The sequence below is a fragment of the Salvelinus fontinalis genome, chromosome 4, assembly GCF_029448725.1.
Source record: "Salvelinus fontinalis isolate EN_2023a chromosome 4, ASM2944872v1, whole genome shotgun sequence".
Lineage (NCBI taxonomy): Eukaryota > Metazoa > Chordata > Actinopteri > Salmoniformes > Salmonidae > Salvelinus > Salvelinus fontinalis.
In genome coordinates this window covers 46,968,039-46,983,667 of record NC_074668.1, presented here as the reverse complement: position 1 = coordinate 46,983,667, position 15,629 = coordinate 46,968,039, and the positions used below count along the sequence as shown (strand labels likewise).

The window sequence follows — 15,629 nt, the reverse complement described above, 5'->3', positions numbered from 1 at the left end:
ATACTTCCCTACTGCGGGCACGCGAACAAGGTGTCCTGTGTTGTCGGCTTGCAGCGTATACTCTTATTGAGCAGTGTAGACTCTATCATGGTGAAATCCAGATAGTTAGGCCTTTTACCATCTATGTAGGCTACTATCCTACTCGAAATCAAATCAAGTGGGATGGAATAAATTGGAGATGGGGATCAAATCCAGATGGTGACCAATACTTATTGTTATTTCGCCTTCGCCCTAATCACTTTACACGTTTTAAATAAGTGCTAGATAACTAGATTTAGCCAGACAACCAGCACTATGCGGCAATCGCGCCGCCATGAATTTCTGGATGCTAAAATTCTAATAGTTCGCCTAATTTCAGTTTGTGACAAAACAAGCAGTCATTGTGTAGAGATTCATTTTGCCATCTTAACCGGTGAGAAATATATTTTCCATAACCTAAAATATAGTATTTTCAGCAGTTTGAAGTTGGTGTACAAAGCCGAAAGTAAAAGATGCAAAAACGAAACAAGACCGGGAAGCATAGAAATAGAGCACATAGAACACATAATTGTTAGACTTGCTGTCAATGAGAATGACATATCTATAACTCTGATGTCTATGTGAATTTGGTCTGGTCACACAAAAGGTTACATATTGCAGCTGGGTAGGGCTTATCCGGACAACTGACTGAGCGGTTTTGTCTACACACTCGACTCAGCTACGCGACATGCGTCATCCATTTGGGCACTAGGCGTGTCCATAATGCCTCTCCCCGAGTAAACAGCCAGGTAGTCAAATAGGTTAAAATATGTAGCATGTGGCAGTTCTATGGAAAAGAGACATGTTGAATTATGGCCTATGGATCTATTATTTACTCTAAGCAGTCTCATGTAAACTACGTGTAGAGTTTTCTTGTGTCATAGCACGTACAACAGGTAGTCAGGTTAACTGCTGACATTGGCAACCAAGCTTTTGTTTAACTTGAAATCAGGCTATACAGCAGGAATAATCATGAAGGCATTCTCAGTTGCAATTTTTCTTCTTCTGTTCATTCATCAGACAGGTGAGTGTCCACTTGTGACCTGTTTATGAATAGACTATGTAACCTAAAAGGTGGTCTTAGCCTAATAAGTGATACAGTGAAATTCGTTTATATTAGGTCAATGTTTTTGATCTATGTGGTGCTCACTTCTACTATTTGATAATTGTCTCTCATCTCTTGCTTATTGTTTTTATGAAAGCTGCAGCAAATGGGCGCTCAGATAAAACTACTGTAATTAAAACTCTGGGGGCGAATATTCTACTTCCGTGTTGGAACACTGCGATGAATGCGACTCCCTCCTTCACGCGATGGATGAAGAATGGACAGTTTATCATTGGCCGTAATCATTCCATAATTCTAACACCTTCAAGTGAAGCGCACCTGACGATAATGTACAATCAAAGCTTGTACATCAATGGACTAGCTTTATCAGATGAGGGGATATATCTTTGTGATTCCTTACCCCATGACAACAACACTCAAACAAGTCTGACATTGCAAATAGTCAGTAAGTATATGTTTTCTAATGTAACAGTGTGTGTGTTGGCGTCATTATTGTATAAGGAATTGTATATACATTACATTGCCAAAAGTATGTGGACACACCTTCAAATGAGTGGATTTGGCTATTTCAGCCTCACCCTTTGCTGACAGGTGTATAGAATCAAGTATTTTGGTCTGTTGCCCTGGCTCCAAATTCCTTGAAACGGGATCTTCGGGAATATTAGCTGCAATGGCTAGTTTTGTGGATAACAGTTACTGTAGTAGTATGTCCATGTATCCTGTAACCATTTGAATGAGCATGATAACACGGTATTTGCGGGTGATCATAAATACTGTACCTTGAAGAGCGTTGAACTGTCAGATATTAACCAATAAGGACTGAGAAGGATCTCTAAAGAGAATGCCTTGTGTGTATGTTGTGCTATCAGTCCACATTGCTCAATAATGAAACATTGTAACAATGCTTGATTGTTGCATAATGTGAAGACTGTATTCAAGTGGAAAGTGTATGCCTACTAAACCACCTTATGTTGACCTCTTACAGGTGGTCCTGTCAATGGCATCACAGACATCCACCCAGCCACAATCCTTTCCAATGGAACCCTCATCGTCCACAAGGGCTCCACCATGTTGTTCAACTGCTCCAGCTGGTCCTATCCCTCCCAGCGTCTGTCCTGGGGGTTTCAGGGTGTGGTGTCCAGAAATGACTCTCTGACAGCGGGCAGTGGGTCCTGGCTGGACTTCAGGATAGAGGACATCCAACCCACAGCTCAGGGGAACTACACATGTAGAGCCCAGAACTCAGTTTCCCAGAAGGAAGTTGGCTGGAGCAAAGAGCTGCTTGTATACTGTAGGTGGCTATAAGGGTAATAGACTCACTAGTCTCTGATACTGGGATCTGTCTTCTGTGATTGCCATGGGCTTAGTGATAATAAAATGAAATAAAATCTCAATGTCAATACTGTTTTGTATATCTGCAGTTGCCACTGGCTATATACCTGGTACCAAATGGTGCCCTAATTGATTAGATTAACCAAAATAATAAATATTATTATCATACAAATCTAAATGGTACCTGATTTGTTATTACTGTGTAATTACTCAAATACCAAATCAATTCTATACCGTAAAATGAACTGCTTCCATTTCTCCTCTAGATTCCCCAGAGAAGCATCCGGAGTGTCAGTGGAAGATTGCGAAGGACCCGTCCCATGTCCAGTTTAACTGCAGCTGGTTTGGAGGCTACCCCTCTCCCACGTTACTCTGGGGGGAGAAACATCAAGTGCCAGCGAGCCAGGGGAACCAGGTGTTTATTTGTGTGTTTTTGGGGGGACAATTTAAAAACACAATTTAATGGAAAACAATGCATTTAAAATCATTGATGGTTACACAAAAGTGTAACAATTTATTTCCATTGTGGTCCTCTTAGGTGGCTGGACAGCTAATGGAGTCAAAGGTGACAGACCGTCTAGTGGTAAATCTGAACAGGTCGTTGTTGTTCGAAGGGCAGACGCTGAAGTGTGATGGGTATCATCCTATGATTAGTACAGAAGACGAGAAGTTCTGCTCCTTCACGCTCAGTAAGAAATATAAGAAACACCCTGCAAACTAGTCAACATCTGCTATGCTTTATGTTTACTTTTCAGATTTATGGTTTTCTGTATTGCAAATACTGTAGAAAGACACCCTGAGACGTATCAATGTTTAGTTAACTTCAGTTCATGTCAACTCTTGTTTATTTCAGCTTTTAAACAACTGTATGGTTTCTGCAACTGTACAAAGCTCAGAATGATAGCCAGGTGTGAAACAATTCATTGGCACACAGCAAGTGTGTTTTTGCAATTCCAGAAAGGCGTGCCGAGGGATATTTTGAAGCGTTATCTTAGCACCGTGAAAGGTTACTCATACAATGAAAAAGCGCCAAAGAACCACTTACTCAGCCACACCTCTCCAGTGTGTGTGTGTGTGCATCCTTATATCTAATATAAATGTTTTAGTTTTTTTTATCCGTTATTTTAACGCGTAAGTTGACTGAGAACACATTCTCATTTACAGCAACGACCTGGGGAATAGTTACAGGGGAGAGGAGATGAATGAGCCAATTGTAAACTGGGGATGATTAGGTGGAGGTATGAGGGCCAGATTGGGAATAAAGCCAGGACACCAGGGTTAACACCCCTACTCTTACAATAAGCGCCATAGGATCTTCAGGGACCACACAGAGTCAGGACACCTGTTTAACATCCCATCCGAAAGGCAGCACCCTACACAGGGTAATGTCCCCAATCACTGCCCTTGGGATATTTTTTTAGACCAGAGGAAAGAGTGCCTTCTAACACTACTTCCAGCAGCATCTGGTCTCCCATCTAGGGACTGACCAGGACCAACCCTGCTGAGCTTCAGAAGCAAGCCAGCAGTGGGATGCAGGGTGGTATGCTTCTGGCTCAATTGTAATTGTGTGTAGTTATATCCCTGGCCCAGTCTAACACCCTGTTTCTTCTCATCTTCCAGAGTCTCCCTATCCTGAAGGGGAACCACTGGTCACAGCTCTCGAAGGCACCAACATCACATTAACCTGTAAAGAGTCCAGCTCCCTGCCTCCAGCCCTCACCACCTGGCAGAGGACAGCCCAGCAGGAGGACGTGGTACCCAGCCCCAAGTATGTCCTGTCAGGACAGGGCCCCACCTTCAACCTCACCATAGTCAACATCACCAAGCAGGACGAGGGCCTCTACTTCTGCAGGAGCGAGAACCCACTGATGGTCCGCGAGCTGGAGATCTATTTAACAGTTAAAAGTGAGTTAAGACTGAGTTGAGTGTCGGTGCGTCTGTGTGTGTGCATGCACCTAATTTTCCTTCCTGTAAGAAAATGTGGGACTATGGGAAATTGTATAGAAAACTTATCTAGAGATTGATTATGGCCCTAGTGATAATTTGTTTATAATCATAAAGGCCAGGTGTGGGGGATCTTTATCAGAACAAAACCATTTGTGAACATGCCTAGTGCATCACTGCCTGGTATGGCAACGGCTCGGCCTCCGACCGCAAGGCACTACAGAGGGTAGTGCGAACGCCCAGTACATCACTGGGGCTAAGCTTCCTGCCGTCCAGGACCTCTATACCAGGCGGTGTCAGAGGAAGGCCCTAAAAATTGTCAAAGACTCCAGCCACCCTAGTCATAGACTGTTCTCTGTTACCGCACGGCAAGCAGTACCGGAGCACCAAGTCTAGGTCCATGAGGCTTGAAACTGCTGCTCCAGTTTCAACTGTTCAACCGTTCTGCCTGCGGCTATGGAACCCTGACCTGTTCACAGGACGTGCTACCTGTCCCAGACCTGCTGTTTTCAACTCTCTAGAGACAGCAGGAGCGGTAGAGATACTCTGAATGATCGGCTATGAAAAGCCAACTGACATTTACTCCTGAGGTGCTGAACTGTTGCACCCTCGACAACCATTGTAATTATTATTATTTGACCCTGCTGGTCATCTATGAAAATTTGAACATATTTGCCATGCCATGTTCTGTTATAATCTCCACCCGGGACAGCCAGAAGAGGACAGGCCAACCCTCATAGCCTGGTTCCTCTCTAGGTTTCTCCCTAGGTTCTGGCCTTTCTAGGGAGTTTTTCCTAGCCACCGTGCTTTTACACCTGCATTGCTTGCTGTTTGGGGTTTTAGGTTGGGTTTCTGTACAGCACTTTGAGATATCAGCTGATGTAAGAAGGGCTTTATAAATCAATTATATTTTATTCTAAACAGCTTCTACCCCCAAGCCATAAAACTCCTGAACATCTAGTCAAATGGCTACTCAGACTATTTACATTGTCCCCCCCCTCCCCTCCCCTCACCACTGCCACTCTCTGTTGTCATATTTGCATAGTCACTTTAATAACTCTACCTACATGTACATACTACCTCAACTAACCGGTGTCCCCCTGTATATATATATATATATATATATTTTTTTTTATTGCTGCTCCTTAATTACTTGTTACTTTTATCTCTTATTCTTATCCATATATCTATTTTTTAAGCTGCACTGTTGGTTAGGGGCTCGTAAGTAAGCATTTCACTGTAAGGTCTACTACACCTGTTGTATTCAGCACATAACATTTGATTTGTAATAGAGGTATAGACACAGAAGACCATACTTATAAACCAAACCTAACAAAGGCAGGTGCAGAAAGGTAGCAAGGCAACACCTTCTTTGGAATGTCGATAAACCTGTTGCCTCTCCTTGTGAGAGATTCTTGTACATTCATGTCCCTTTAGCGACATGTATGCATGCCTAATGAGAGACTAAAACATGTCTAATCTAGTTTTTTTTCTTTTCTTCTCAGCCTCATCTCAATACACTGGAGCAATCATTGGGATATTCCTAGCCATTTTGATCGTAGGATCTGGGATTGTTATCGCTAAAACAGTATATTCCAACCGTGACCGAATTTGCCTGGGTAAAACCTTTTTTCCCCATGAATTGCATTGTCCCTTTTGTTACGAGAGCTTTTAAGTTAGCTCATCTGCCTTTGTTTATTATTGTGAAATTTCATGAAAGGTGAAAGAAAAAGATCCATCAGCCTAACCTTAAAGATAAGATATACTTTGATGATGACTGACTTGGAAAGTTACTGACTTGCTAAAATATATATTTAAATACTAACAACCAAATTTGAAATTGATACTCTTTTATTACAGGTAATGGATTTGAGCGAATGGAGGAGGAGAGGGAAGATGTGTTGAGCCTGGTAGAGTCCGATGAAGAGGTGTTTCCTGAAGCAGTACCCAGACTGCCACCTCTATCTCTGACTAATGGACATAGCACTACACTTGTACAAATACATCGAATCTCATCCAGTAAGACATGATTCCAGCTGCTTCCTGCTTGTAAAAGAGGGGATTTCCCACTGGGGTACTAGCTGCATATATTTGTTTTGAAAAGGTGTAGGCCTGTTCTATATTACATTATGAAGGCAAGTAATGTGATTGTAATGTTGTAATTGCATGTATCCGTAATATACAGTGGATAGAACTGTAACTATTCTGTTTCTGTTTTGTATTGACCTCATACTGTATATGCAGCTCAAACCCATCTCTTTTTCAGATGACCATGAAGATGAAGAAATCGTTGAACATCCATTACAGCTAGAAAATACAGATATGGAAGAACTTGTCACATTTTAGGTGTTGGAAGATTACATAAAAACAATGTTTTAAAGAATATCAAAGATAACATTTTACTACCTATGAAACTGTGAAAAGATGTGTAATTATTGGTGGTTGGCTTTCACAGTAGCCTATGTAGATGTATGGGTCAGCTTTTTATCATCCATTTCACTTTTTTGTTTTTACTTCAGGCTAATTAATTGATAATTAACAGGGTTATTTAAATGAATTGTTGCCATTTGTCTCAATAAATTACATTTTTCACAAGAATGTAACATTTCATAACATTTTGTATCACTCAAAACACAAAATAAACCTGAATAAAAAAGCATAGGCGGGGTGAGTTGCACCCCCATTTGCCCTCAGCACAGCCTCAATTCGTTGGGGCATGGACAAAAAAAAAGCATTCCACAGGGATGCTGGCCCATGTTGATGTCAATGCTTCCCACAGTTGTTTTAAGTTGGCTGAATATCCTTTGGGTGGTGGACCATTCTTGATACACACGGGAAACTGTTGAGCGTGAAAATTCCAGCAGCGTTGCAGTTCTTTATGTAACAGTATAACTTTAGTACGTCCCCTCGCCCCGACCTCGGGTGCGAACCAGGGACCTTCTGCACACATCAACAACTGACACCCACGAAGCGTCGTTACCCATCGCTCCACAAAAGCCACGGCCCTTGCAGAGCAAGGGGCAACACTACATCTAGGTTTCAGAGCAAGTGACGTAACTGATTGAAACGCTACTAGCGCGTACCCGCTAACTAGCTAGCCATTTCACATCCGTTACATTTACACACTCAAACTGACTGGCACCTACAACCATGCCCCATTCAAAAGTACTTAAATGTTTTGTCTTGCCCATTCATCCTCTGAACGGCACACACACAAACCATGTCACAAGGCTTAAAACTCCTTGTTTAAACTGTCTCCTCCACTTCATTGTCACTGATGAAAAGGGATTTAACAAGTGACATCAATAAGGGATCATAGTTTTCACCTGGATTCACCTGTTCAGTCTATTTCAGGGGTACTCAACTCTTACCCTACGAGGTGCGGAGCCTGCTGGTTTTCTGTTCTACCTGATAATGAATTGCACACACCTGTTGTCCCAGGTCTAAATCAATCCCTGATTAGAGGGGAACAATGAAAAAATGAGGAGGCTTCGAGGTCCAGAGCTACATTTGAGCGGTCTATTTCATGGAAAGAGCAGGTGTTCCTAATGTTTTGTACACTGTTTCGCTCTCTCTTTCTCTTTTTATTAATGAACAACGTATACAATTTACAAGTTGGAATGAGCAGGGGTGCAACTTTAGTTTTAGAAGTGGTGAGAACATAATATTTATTTTTGTATCCAGTTGGATAAACACTCCAAACAGCCTACCCGACGTTCCGAGGCGCCTGCGTGGTCCTAAAGTTCACCGAGCCCAATTTTGTATCACATTACAATGATAAAACTGGGGGGGACAAAAATGCAATTTCAAAATGTGGGGGTGACATGTCCCTGGGAATGAGTATGCTTATCAATAGACCAAATAAACCCAAAACGAGTCCATGTTACTTAATAGAAAACAAGGGCACGTGTGACAAGGTAGCCAATCCTATCGCATTGGAGGGATGTCATTTTACTGTACAGGAAATCAGACGAATTCTTCGTTGACTTACATTTCTCTACCGAAAGCTTAAAAAAAAATACTATTTGGCTATATCACGTCATTTAGCGATCCGAATATACAGTATGCGCTCTATTTTTCTCTCGGAATATGGCATTTTAACATGGGATTATTGACTAGACGCCATTGTTAGATAATCAGGAAGTATAGACAGAAACCGATCAAGAATGTGATAACCTGCTTCCGTCAACATCTACAATTTGCAAAAATGTGTTCATTGAAAGACAACATTCGGCGCATACGGCCAGGTACGTTCCATTTTATTTATAGGAATATAATAAAACAATATACAGTTAACTGCCAAAATAAAAGAAACACTTGAGTAAATTCGGGTTCTGGCGGTTCTGTTATGGTGTGGGGTGCATTTTGCTGGCATGGTTTAGGTCCACTGAGGGCAAGGTAAACGCCAATAAATACATACACAGCCATTCTGAGTGATCACCTTCAACCTATGATTAATAATTTCTATCCTGGTGGGAATGGTTTCTTCCAGGATGACAATGCACCCATTCACAAGGCACAAGTGGTGGTCAGTGAATGATTTTATGAGCATGAAAACGATGTAGACCTAGATTCAGCTGCGGGACGATTTTCTCTTGAGCGGATGGTCAGGAGACAGGGACATAATTACCAATAATTTGTAGACTGCAAATTGATCGCAAGAAGCCCACACAGATATAACGTTTAACTTAAACAATAATGTCAATCATTGCTTTCATGTATGATCACACATATCTCTGTATTATGGGGGGAATACTTTTGAACAGATTTCCAAAATTAAAATCACTTGGAGCTGATTTGCTGGTGTGTTTTTTTTTGATGGGGGGGAGAAATGTGCGCTGCCAGTTGGGGAACCCGGATGTAAACCATATGCCATGATCTCAACTCAAATTAACACTTTGATTCTTGTGGAAGAATGGTGTAGTATCCCTCCAAAAGAGTTCCAGACACGTGTAGAATCTATGCTAAGGCTGTTCTGGCGGCTCGTAGGGACCCGACACCCTGTTAAGACACTTTATGTTGGTGTTTCCTTTATAGCTTTCAGAAACAGTCAATCCCATGTAGAAGTTGGGAGAAAGGAAAGGGAAAAATTGCCAACTGAACAGCTGGCGCACTAACAAATATACTCAACAAAAAACAAAACATCCTCTCACTGTGATTTTCAGCAAACTTAACATGTGTAAATACTTGTTTGAACATAACCAGATTCAACAACTGAGACATAAACTGAACAAGTTCCACAGATGTGACTAACAGAAATTGAATAATGTGTCCCTGTACAAAGGGGGGGGGGGTAAAAATCAAAAGTAACGGTCAGTATCTGGTGTGGCAACCAGCTGCATTAAGTACTGCAGTGCATCTCCTCCTCATGGACTGCACCAGATTTGCCAGTTCTTCCTGTGAGATGTTACCCCATTCCTCCACCAAGGCACCTGCAAGTTCCCAGATTTTTTTGGGGGGGGAATGGCCCTAGCCCTCACCCTCCGGTCCAACAGGTCCCAGATGTGCTCAATGGGATTGAGATCTGAGCTCTTCGCTGGCCATGGCAGAACACTGACATTCCTGTCTTGCAGGAAATCACGCACAGAACGAGCAGTATGGCTGGTGGCATTGTCATGCTGGAGGGTCATGTCATGATGAGCCTGCAAGAAGGATACCACATGAGGGAGGAGGATGTCTTCTGTCTGCAATGACAACAAACTCAGTCCAATGATGCTGTGACACACCGCCCCAGACCATGACGGACCCTCCACCTCTAAATCGATCCCGCTCCAGAGTACAGGCCTCAGTGTAACGCTCATTACTTCGACGATAACCGCGAATCCGATCATCACCCCTGGTGAGACAAAACCGCGACTCGTCAGTGAAGAGCACTTTTTGCCAGTCCTGTCTGGTCCAGCGATGGTGGGTTTGTGCCCATAGGCGACGTTGTTGCCGGTGATGTCTGGTGAGGACCTGCCTTACAACAGGCCTACAAGCCCTCAGTCCAGCCTCTCTCAGCCTATTGTGGACAGTCTGAGCACTGATGGAGGGATTGTGCGTTCCTGGTGTAACTCGGGCAGTTGTTGCCATCCTGTACCTGTCCCGCAGGTGTGATGTTCGGATGTACCGATCCTGTGCAGGTGTTGTTACACGTGCGATCAGCTGTCCGTCCTGTAGCGCTGTCTTAGGCGTCTCACAGTACGGACATTGCAATTTATTGCCCTGGCCACATCTGCAGTCCTCATGCCTCCTTGCAGCATGCCTAAGGCACGTTCACGCAGATGAGCAGGGACCCTGGGCATCTTTCTTTTGGTGTGTTTCAGAGTCAGTAGAAAGGCCTCTTTAGTGTCCAAAGTTTTCATAACTGTGACCTTAATTGCCTACCGTCTGTAAGCTGTTAGTGTCTTAACGACCGTTCCACAGGTGCATGTTAATTCATTGTTTATGGATCATTGAACAAGCATGGGAAACAGTGTTTAAACCCTTTACAATGAAGATCTGTGAAGCTATTTGGATTTTTACGAATTATCTTTGAAAGACAGGGTCCTGACAAAGGGACTTTTCTTTTTTTGCTGAGTTTATGTGGAGTATTCACTCAAATATACTGTATTACGGTAGTCCAACAACATAAATTTTTTCTATTCTAACTTCTCGCCTCACAGCTTCCGATGGGCTGATATTGGAATTGAAATCCGCCCACCCTCCATCGCTGGAGGGGCGTGCTGGCTGCGAGACGTGGAGCGTTGATTTCTCTCCAGATGGATCCTGGTTCGCATGGTCCATGGGACACGGGATTGTGTGGGTGATTGCCTGGCCGCTTCGGCATGATAAGTATGTAGAGCCTTTAAAGACTATAGGCCTGTAAATATTCCTCCTTCCTTCCATCCATTCTTCCTTCCTTCCTAACATTCTTCCTTGCTTCCTCATTTGAAGGTCTTGATGTTATTCATCAGCTACTCTTGAGTTTTATTCTTCATTTGTTTACTGTCAATAATGCTTGTCCATATAGGGTCAATAGGGTTGAGATTGCCCTAGAGAGCAACAGACAGGACAAGACCCTGAACTGTGGTCAGACAGTGTGGGGGCTGGCGTTTGGACCACGTCCATCAAAGACACCAGCACCTGGAGAAAAAGCAGCATCCTGTGAGAGAGAATCATCCAGACTGCTTCTGGCAACTGGCTTAGACAATGGAGTGATCAAGATATGGGATGTTGTAACTGGTGGGATATCCAACTTAGGACATTGCTCTATTTCATTTATTGACCACATGATGCCGAGTCTCTAATGTTAACGTGCAACTCACAGTGCCCTGATTAAATTTCCAGGTCAGCCTCGGTTCGACCTCAAAGGACATGAGGGTATTGCAAGGGACCTGGTCTTCACTCCCAACGAAAAGCTCACCCTTGTATCATCCTCTCGAGACAAAACCTTAAGGATATGGGATCTAACCCAGAAAGGTCAGCTATTGTTATACATCTAAAAAATAATTCCTCCAAAGGACACTTCTCTCATCTTCTTCAATGCAGAAATTCACGGACATTTTTATTGCATATGGAATTGACCTTAAACTTCTATATACTGTATCTTTTTCTCTGCCCTCCATAGGTGAAAAGGAGCCACATGTCCTCTCTGGCCACAAGGACTGGGTCAGCTGCTGTAGTGTCTCACCAGACTGCAGCATGATCGCATCGGTCGGCAGGTTTGACAGAGTGAGTTGCCCCTCAGCAGAGGATTCTCCAAGAGAACCACAATAGTTGCTGAAACCGTGCTGGAAAGGAAATGTCTGAGCCAGCAGAGTTTGGTTTGACTCAGCATGGTAGTATGAAAAGGCTATAAAAGTTTTTTTATTTTACCAGATGGTGTGTCTATGGAGCCTGCGGTCGTACACCTTCATCAGGAACTTAACGGGGATCAACCACAAGACATTCTACCTGTTAGCTTCCTGTGACTTCTCTCCCGATGGGGCACTGCTCGCCACCGCAGCCTTCAGTGGTTCCAGTTGGTGGATCGATCTGTGGGACCCCTACACTGCACAGAAATTGTCTTCTCTAATGTACATCTCTTTGTGGATAATGGTTTGATATGTGTAGCAGGATAATGGTGTGATATGCGTGGTGCATTAGTTGACACATTGTTGCTTTTTCTTTCCAATAGGGATTGCTCTGAGATGTATGGACAGAACCAAATCTCATCATTGAGATTCTCCCCCGAGGGTTTGCAACTGGCCATTGTTACTGAAGACAGGTAAGAGTTTAGTTGAGAGCTTTGCACCCTCAACAAATTTCAAAGAGAAAGTGCTAGGCCTTCTGTTTCATGTGTTTCACAGAGCCCTCCAGATGTGGGAGCCAGGACAGAGGGGTATGGTGATGCAGACCAAGGAGGACCGTACCTCCAATGGGCTGTGCTGCAACTTCCATCCACAAGGGGGAGTCGTAGCCACAGGGTAGATTTACTTTACTGGCTCATTCTCATTAGAATAACTTGATACAAACATGAGCCTCCTACAAATCAAATCAAACTTTATTTGTCACATGCGCCAAATACAACAGGTAGACCTTACCCTGAAATGCTTACTTACAAGCCCTTACCCAACAATGCAGTTCAAGAAAGATATTTACCAAATAAACTAAAGTAAAAAAATAATAAAAAGTAACACAATAAAATAACAATAACGAGGCTATATACAAGGGGTACCGGTACCAAGTCAATGTGCAGGGGTACAGGTTAGTCGATGTAATTTTGTATATGTAGGTAGGGGTAAAGTGACTGCATAGATAATAAACAGTGAGTAGCAGCAGTGTAAAACAAATGAGGGGGTCAATGTAAATAGTCTGGGTGGCCATTTGATTCATTGTTCAGCAGTCTTATGGCTTGGGGGTAGAAGCTGTTAAGGAGCTTTTTGGTCCTAGACTTGGCGTTCCGGTATTGCTTGCCGTGCAGTAGCAGAGGGAACAGTCTGACTTGGGTGACTGGAGTCTTTCACCATTTTATGGTCTTTCCTCTGACACCATATAGTATATAGGTCCTGGATGGCAGGATGCTTGGTCCCAGTGATGTAGAGCAGTACGCACTACACTCTGTAGAGCCTTATGGTCAGATGCCGGGCAGTTGCCATACCAGGCGGTGATACAACCGGTCAGGATGCTCTCAATGGTGCAGCTGTAGAACTTTTTGAGGATCTGAGGACCCATGCAAATCTTTTCAGTCTCCTGAGGGGGAAAAGGTGTTGTCCTGCCCTCTTCATGATTGTCTTGGTGTGTTTGGACCACTAACTAATTTTAGATGCATCCAAGCTCTGTCAGGTCTGGATATAATCAACTATGAATTATAAGGGTACAGTTAATAACATTGGAGATGAGGGAGACAATACCCCCTTATTTTACACTGATATGAGACTGTTGAAAGCAATTTCTAGGGGGCTTTGTGAATACGGTCCTAGGAATTTGCCTTCACCCATCTCTCATAGCAGTGCAGATGGGGGTCAGGAAACAAGGAAAGCTCCTTCAGATGCACCTCTAAGATCCTTGCCGTATCCGAATAACCGTACTTGCGTTTTCTAAATCGTAGGAATTTTAGGTATGCGAAAAAATGTAGTTTTATAGGTTTAGTGTACTTTAAATGCCAGGATGTCATACTCATTTGGGCTTTTCATCCAGTAGAATTCGCTGCACACTATTAAGGGAATTGTCTTTTGAGACCCATGTGTGTCTGACATAGGCATGCAAAGGGAGGGTATATTACTGGAAACTTTCAAAGTTTACCAGTAAACAACTAGAATTTTGGTGTCTTTCAAGGATTTTATATAATATATCACAAGACATCTAGTGGCCCTTTTGAGTACTTCAGATTATCACAGGTGTCTAATTATATATAAATAAATAAAATGTACACATTTATTTTACTGTCTTTGTATTCAGTACACTGTTTTGGCGTCAAACTGGTAGTAATTGTGAAAAAAGTCAATAGTTCGAAGAGTTCCAGAGTTAATTGATAATGCCATTGTTAGTTAGATGCTTTTTTCATTAGGCATTTTTTCTCTTGAACCATATGGTCTATCTACTAGACACTCATGGACAATATGGACACAGATATGAAAAATGAATCATATATGAATACAGTTTTTAAAAGTTATTCAAGTATAAATTACCAGTTACGATAGATTTCCAAAAAATGTATGTTAATTACCAAAGATTCCGGTAACTATAGTAAATTACCAGTAGCTTTGCAACCCTAGTCTGACGACTGATAATCAGCTGACGCGCTGTACCAAAATAAACTGTTGTTGGGAATGAACGCAATTGCGCATTAGATGACACCTTCTTAGTAGGATGAGCCTAGTTTGCTGATATTAGTTGCTTACTACATACTAAACCGTACATTCTAAATAGTATTTAGTATGATTAGTACACAGTATGCAGTTTAAGTACTGGGCAACACAGATTTCGGACACGGCACCCAGTGTTGTTGCATAGAAATTAGTCTTATTTAGTTAGCATATCCATATAGGAAGGTTAAAACAAGGCAAACAAATTGGCTAATACCCTGTGTGTTATTGTTGCAGGACCAGAGATGGCCACGTGAGGTTTTGGATGGTTCCCAGGTCAGTGCCCAGTCTGTGCCACCTGTGCCGCTCCGTCCTGCGCCACTCAGTCTCCACACACCAGGTGGAGGCCCTCCCCATACCACGCAGGATCCTGGAGTTCCTCACCTACAGAGACATCCCGGACCACTCAGAAGCACGATCTGACCGCTCCTCGGATGAGGAGGAATAGTGTCTTTGGGAATGGGTGGAGGGAATGTTTCTGGACTCCATTTGTAATGTATTTGAGTTGATGGATGTATTGACTGACTAATGATGGAACAGTCAAAGGAGGAGAGCTTATTATTTGCCTCGTTTACAAATGCATAAAAAGTTGGTGGGAATGTTGTCTGACTGAAATGATGGGACTTTTTAGGACCTTGAGTGGAGTGGATACTTTGTGGTTTACACAAAATCAGTCAAGTCTGATCAGCTATTTGTCCAAGGAAATCTCTCAGGATGTCAAAATGGAAATTCACCTGGATGCAATTAGCTAGTGATTATACAACATACAGATGAACTTAAAAAAAAAAAAAATCCTAACATACTGGCTAATTTACATAAATTGCACCAAACAAATGGAAGTTCTATATCTATATTTTGTGCTACTGATATATTATAGTATGTAAAGTGACATTTGTGTAATTTTGATGAGAGTAAACATACATTTTGTATTGTGTAAATTGGTCTATTAAATCATAATTCCA

The 15,629-nt window shown here is 42.5% G+C and overlaps 2 protein-coding genes across 3 annotated transcripts; both read left to right on the top strand.

The window, feature by feature from the left end:
- The first annotated feature begins 556 nt into the window (after positions 1-556).
- On the top strand, positions 557-6,958 carry LOC129853892 (V-set and immunoglobulin domain-containing protein 10-like). Of its 2 annotated transcripts, none has more exons than XM_055920371.1 (9): positions 557-1,042; positions 1,221-1,529; positions 2,070-2,375; positions 2,683-2,831; positions 2,955-3,105; positions 4,037-4,321; positions 5,866-5,979; positions 6,221-6,434; positions 6,627-6,716. In XM_055920371.1, the coding sequence occupies exons 1-8, from the start codon at positions 991-993 to the stop codon at positions 6,388-6,390; spliced, it is 1,536 nt and encodes a 511-aa protein (XP_055776346.1). In that variant the 5' UTR covers positions 557-990; the 3' UTR covers positions 6,391-6,434; positions 6,627-6,716. The 2 variants fall into 2 exon arrangements, with proteins under 2 accessions (XP_055776346.1, XP_055776345.1); XM_055920370.1 differs by having other exon boundaries at positions 565-1,042; positions 6,221-6,379; positions 6,627-6,958.
- Positions 6,959-8,295: 1,337 nt separating this feature from the next.
- Positions 8,296-15,629, top strand: wsb2 (WD repeat and SOCS box containing 2). Its single transcript, XM_055920368.1, has 9 exons — positions 8,296-8,607; positions 11,005-11,173; positions 11,352-11,563; positions 11,669-11,800; positions 11,949-12,052; positions 12,200-12,396; positions 12,498-12,587; positions 12,670-12,786; positions 14,905-15,629. The coding sequence occupies exons 1-9, from the start codon at positions 8,568-8,570 to the stop codon at positions 15,113-15,115; spliced, it is 1,272 nt and encodes a 423-aa protein (XP_055776343.1). The 5' UTR covers positions 8,296-8,567; the 3' UTR covers positions 15,116-15,629.